At 41.5% G+C, this 6,000-nt stretch overlaps 1 protein-coding gene across 1 annotated transcript in view; it reads right to left on the bottom strand.

The window, feature by feature from the left end:
* Positions 1 to 209: 209 nt before the first annotated feature.
* The window catches only part of OR10AD1 (olfactory receptor family 10 subfamily AD member 1), a 90,934-nt gene continuing 85,143 nt past the window's right edge, over positions 210 to 6,000 (bottom strand). Inside the window, exons 3-4 of the mRNA XM_086713553.1 lie at positions 5,147 to 5,268; positions 210 to 3,290 (exon numbers count right to left, since the gene is read on the bottom strand). Of these exons, the coding sequence (XP_086569679.1) occupies positions 2,327 to 3,290; positions 5,147 to 5,151 (969 nt within the window). The 5' untranslated portion in view covers positions 5,152 to 5,268 and the 3' untranslated portion in view covers positions 210 to 2,326. The remainder of the gene's footprint in view (positions 3,291 to 5,146; positions 5,269 to 6,000) is intronic.

The raw sequence follows: 6,000 nt of genomic DNA, 5'->3' as shown, positions 1-6,000 counted from the left end.
TTCTCAGAGCATTTATTTTAGAAAACTTGTAATTGCCAATCTTTCTGTGCCCCTTTTGAAATGTATATGAATCTCCTTTAAAGCCTTTTGCTAGTTTCCAGACCCAGGGAAGGTCTTTCTCAATGACCTGGGAGCCATCCCTTTTTTATTTTATTTTATTTTATTTTATTTTATTTTATTTTATTTTATTTTATTTTATTCTATTTTATTTTATTTTTAATATAATTTGTTGTCAAGCTAGCTAATATGCAGTGTATACAGTGTGTTCATGGCTTCTGGAGTAGATTCCCATGTTTCATCACTTACACGCTACACCCAGTGCTCATCCCAACAAGTGCCTTCCTCAATGCCATCACCCATTCCCTGCCCCATTAAGCCTCAGTTTGTTCTCTGTAGTTAAGAGTCTCTTATTGTTTGTGGGAGCCATTCCTTTAAAATGCAACCCTCAGGAAGATGGCATTCCTATTTCCTAGTCTCTATGGGAGGGTAGGAGCCCAACATCAATGGGCATCTTGCTCCAAATTGCAAAACTACAACCTGTAAACTTACTTTTCCTTTGAGTAAGACCAGTCACCACACACAGGTAGCCCTACTGCGGCTCTTAAGAACTCTCCAGCCACTTGTTTTAGTAGAGTTGAGTTCAATCTCCTATTGCAATAGTCTTTTATTATTTTTTATGTTTATTTATTTTTAAGAGAGAATGAGAGCAGGGGGAAGGGGAGAGAGAGAAGGAGACAGAGGATCTGAAGCGGGCCTCTGCGCTGATAGCAGCGAGCCTGATGCGGGGCCTGAACCCACAAACTGAGATCATGACCCGAGCTAAAGTCAGACGCTCAACTAGCAGCCACCCACCTTCCCCTCCTATTGCAGTAGTCTTAAATAAAGTCTTTCTTTCCTGTTTAACTTTGCCTGGTGTAATTTCTCTTTGATAATGGAAAATTTTTTGTTCTGTGTTTATTGTTTCTTCTCAATTATAGTGCTGTTTCATTTCTTCCTCCTTGATGACTGAGAAGTGCTTCTCACATGTCCTCTGATATCTAGAGATTCACCAATTTGGACTCAAAAGATTAGAATTTTGTGGAGTGAAGCTACTACTTTAAGTCATTGCAGAAGGTAGTGTGATTTGTATAATATGGAAAGGGTAGTACATCTATTTGAGGGAATCCTAACTGAGGTGCATTCATCTTATGGAAGTGGCACCAGAAAATAACAGACCTGTTCCCTTTCCTATTATTAAGAAAGGGGCATGAGAAAGATGCAATTAAAAAAAAAAAGAGTGGTTAAGAATATAATGCTCTCTCAAGGGACGCTAAATTTGGTTAAGGAGAAAAGCTAGAAGAAGTGAGAGGGGTTAGGGTTGCAAATGGAAAGCCTTCTGCAATGGTAGAGATAGTGTGGAGAGGTGTTAAAGTACAGGGAATGAAATATGTCTATTTAAGCTGGGAAGTAAGGTGCAATGAAATGAAAGATGGTTGGGAAAAAGGAAGGCAGTAGGGAGAGGGGAATTAACTTGGAGTATATACCAGGGAAGGAAACTAATAGTCTGAGAAGCTTGGAAGGGGCATTGACCACTTGGATCATAAGGGAAATATCAAACAGTCATGTTACTTAAGGAAACTAGAAGATTTAGAAGGGATTTGACATATTGGTCTATCTCACCTGCATTTCCTCAACAACACACAAGCATAAACATAAGTTGAATGCAGTGTTATGGTAGCCACTTAAAGCCATCATAAAAGTTCTCCCTTATGGGCTAATGGAAGCTAAGAAGATGGGGTTCAGGCTTATCACCCTTAGTTTTTCTTTTTCTTCTTTTCTCTGACTTTTCTTAATGTCAACACTGCTCCCTAATTCCCTTTTTCTTAACTTCTTCCCCTATTTTTTCTTATGTAGGAGTGGGGTGGATGAGGGTGGATTCAGGATATGAGAGTGGAATGTGAGAAAGAAAAGAACACTACAATGATAAGTTGAAAGAGAAAAGTTTGCTCCTAAATGTGTATGCAAAACTCAGGCTAGGAATAGTATGTAAAAGTACTGTACGAAAAAAATTAAATGGAGTTAAGTGCACTTATGCCTTTAAAAGATGTGACAACATAGAAGAAAAACATGAAAGTCTTAAATTATCCTCAGGAAGGCCTAAGAGAAAACAATGCTTGAAGTGAAATCAGACAGATGAGCATTAGACATCAATAGGATCTTCCAGGACTGATGCTAGTAGAAAGAAAGCTATGAATGCTCTTTCCTGGAGGCTCTCAGCATTGGAGAGTTGCCCAATTGTCAAGACTTGGGTGGGCGGGGGGAGACCTCTCTTCCAGGAGTCTTCCCACTAGATAGATTCTGCCTGGGCCAGGCTGGTCCTCCCAAGGGCCCTCACCATGGCCCCCTTCATTTCCTTGTTTCGAAAACTATAGATGATGGGGTTACACATGGGGGTGATGATGGTGTAGAGAAGGGAGAAAGGCTTGTCTTTGTCAGGGCCATGTGTGCTGCGAGGATTCATGTAAGAGAACATGGCTGAGGTATAGAAAAAGATGACCACAGTCAGATGGGAGGCACAAGTAGAGAAGGTCTTCCCCCGACCTGAGGAGGAGGTTCTGCCAAGGATGGAGGCCAGGATGCGGGCGTAGGAGATAACAATGAGCACCATGGGGCTGAGCAGCACCACGATGGCATCGGCAAAGATCATTTTCAGGCTAAACTGGGGGTCTCCACAAGAGAGGGCAATCACTATGGGGGCCTCACAGAAGAAGTTTTCTATGTGGTTGTCTCTGCAGAAGGGATTCCGGAATGACATATACTCAAGAAAGATGCCATTGATCAGCCCAAAGAACCAGGCAGTACTCACCAGCCTCACACAGACATGCCGGCTCATGATCTGGGCGTAACTGAGTGGGTGGCAGATAGCAACGTAACGGTCATAGGCCATAAAAGCCAAGAGGATGCACTCAGCTACACCCACACAGAAGACCAGGTACATCTGGGTCATGCAAGAGACAAAGGAGACAGTGTGGTTCTTGACCACTAGGTGGATTAGCATCTGTGGGATGGTGGTGGTGATGAAGCAGACATCCAGGAAGGACAGATGGCCAAGGAAGAAGTACATGGGGCTGTTGAGTCTGGGGTCTGTCCAGGTGATGAAGATGATGAGGCCATTCATGGCCATGGCAAGGCTGTAGAGGGCTAGGAAGAGGGCAAAGAGCAATGCCCGAGTGGAAGAGGAGCTCTGCTCAAAGCCCACGAGGATAAACTCTGTCACTGTGCTCCCATTCCTTAGGTCCACCATCTGCGGCCTGCTTGAGGAGGGAGGACAGGAAAAGCACAGGTGAGATAGTTGTAGGGGAATGCAAGGTACTCACTTGGGCCCAGAAACCCAGCTATAAAGGAATAACGAGCAGCGGTAAACATTTTAGAACTTTAGTAAAATATGTAAGTGGCCATGTTATGGGGCAGTGAAGATATCAAGGTCACTATAGGCTGCATACATGGAATTGTAATATCAAAAATTGAGGAAGTGATGGTTATACTTTACTCTGGTTTGGTCAGGCCTCAAGTGAAGTACTGCATCTTATACAGGGCTCCAAATGTTGAAGGATTAGCCACTAACAAAAATGTATTCAAAGGTGCAAAACTCAGATAGTAGGGCTTGGAACCCAGGCTAACTGAGGAATGGTTTAAGAAATTGAGGAATGGAGTATTTGAAGGAAGACATGGTGGCTATTAGCTTATAGAAGATCATATTTAGGAAGCACTTGGGAAATGTTTAAAGACATATTTTTTCTAGAAGAAAAAAATGCTTAGTTTTAGTGTATATATTTAAAACGATAAACGATTGAAGTTTCAGAGAAAACAATAACATTCTAGCCTTTGGCATTGTCCCTTAGCTGATAATAATTTGGATACCTCTGGAAACAGCCATGCTTACCAGTCATCCATCCTCTTTCCAGACTCCTTCTCCTAGTGGTTGCCACTATTGCATCAAACACCCATGCTGTGCATGCTGGAGATGGGGCATACTTGTGAACTCTTTATTGCGTGCTTTCCTCATAGGAGACAGTTTCCCTACTGGGGTTGAAACTTAGGGCTCTGCACCATTGGGTGGAAAGTATGCAACCATCACTGTGAGACAAGGGAAGCTATGAGCAGGGCACAAATTCAGCCTTTTTGGAATGGACCTTCAGAAAATCTTGATCTGTCCCTTTGCTTCTGGGATAAGTCTTGTTCTTTTTCTATCATCAGAGAATGAGAATTCAGAAACTCATGTTCTTTTCTCATTATTGTAAATTTTAGGAAGTCATTATGTTCATATTAAATCTCTCTTGTACTTTTCATCTTGTCTTTGAGTTAGGATATCAGATCCCTTCCACTTTCAGATGCTTATAGTTGGTTAGTATATTCCTTTTTAACCTTAAGTTCTGCCAACTACTCTTCATTTTCTTTTCTCCCACTCCTTTTTCTATACACTCTCACTCTACCCCCTGTGTTAGTCTTTTGCTCTCCCTTTTCCACTTCTACTTCTCACTCTTTCTTCCCCCTCTCCCTTTCTCATATTTGGTGTGGGTGTTTGCCATTTAGCTACCTCTGGGTGGACTCCCTTCTCTTCTCCATATCTTTATTTTTTTCTCCATGTCTTTAAATATCTCAAGTTGCCTATCTTAATTTTAGAAGAGATGTACCCAATTACTGCCACTCCTTTTAGCTTTGTATTCTCGGTAGGTGATTTCCTGATAGGTCAGGCAGTGGGCCATTCCCATCATCTGTACTTTGGAATGCCCCTCTAGAACTTGTACCTAGATATTCTCCTCTTCAGGCCCCAGAAAAGGCAGGGAGGGTCAGAGAGCAATGTTTAATCCAAGATATGGCTTGGAATCACGGACCCAGTGGACATATTGGGGCTGAGGTCAGAATCTGGGCAAGAGAAGTCAGTGAGCTATGCTCCAGACAAGCCTGGGACTTGTCCAAGAAGAAACTGAAGTTCAACCTAAGAAAGCACTAGGATCTATAGGAGTATAAATTCTTATTTGTGGTTCACAGTCCCAGAAAGAATACTCTGTGATACCTGGCATCTAGTGCCCTGTTAACAACCAGGGTTAACGAATCAAGCATTGGTATAAATAAACAGGATAATAATTTGAAAATCATATCCCACCTCATTCTGTTGCTTGGCTGGTGGTGAAGTTTGTCACTGAATCACTGCAGCAAATAATAGAGAAAATCTCATTGTATTTGAAGAACTGGTCCAGGGAGGATGGTCTGACCTGATGGGCCACTCTGGAAGAGAAGTTGTGGTAAAGACCTTGTTAGTTCTTTGATATCCACACCATAGGTGATATTTACTTAAATAATAATACTAAGTTATGTGTGTACTGCACTTCAACTGTCACATATTCCATTTGTTAATAACCCTATTTGCTCCAATTTTTTCATAGTGTATGTTTTGACCTTCTCAGGATTTTTTTAAAAATGTGTATTTATTTATGTTGAGAGAGGAAGAGGGGAAAGAGGCAGAGAGAGAGAGAGAGAGGGAGAATCCTGAGCAGGCTCCTAGCTCAGTGCAGAGCCCAAAACAGGGCTTGATCTCATGAACCTGGGGTCATGACCTGAGCCGAAATCAAGAGCTGGATGATTAACTAAGCCACCCAGACACCCTGCTTCTCAGGATTTTTAATTTTGTCTCAGTGCTAGCTGAATCTTTGCACTTTGACTTGAAAAATCACATGCTCTCTTAATTGTTACTTAAAGAAATACCAGCAAGAAAATAAGAAAACATTCATTCTCCTTTAGCTGCTGATAATCTCATATTATTCTAAAACATGTCCTTGAAGTTATTTCTGACCAAAGAATTTTCTGAGACTGGTTATAAGAAATTGTTGCTATGTGCTGTAAACCTAACCTTGAACTTCTAAAATATCATTTTTATTGGTGACCTTAATTATGGCCATGGTAATATTTAAACTGATAACTCTCTGTTTTCAGAAAGGCACATATACTTGTCAGATTGCT

This window comes from Puma concolor, chromosome B4, assembly GCF_028749965.1.
Source record: "Puma concolor isolate L17-30 chromosome B4, mPumCon1.1.hap2, whole genome shotgun sequence".
In the NCBI taxonomy this organism is placed as follows: Eukaryota; Metazoa; Chordata; class Mammalia; order Carnivora; family Felidae; genus Puma; species Puma concolor.
Note: the sequence above shows the minus strand (reverse complement) of the source record. Positions and strands in the feature narration are given on the sequence as shown.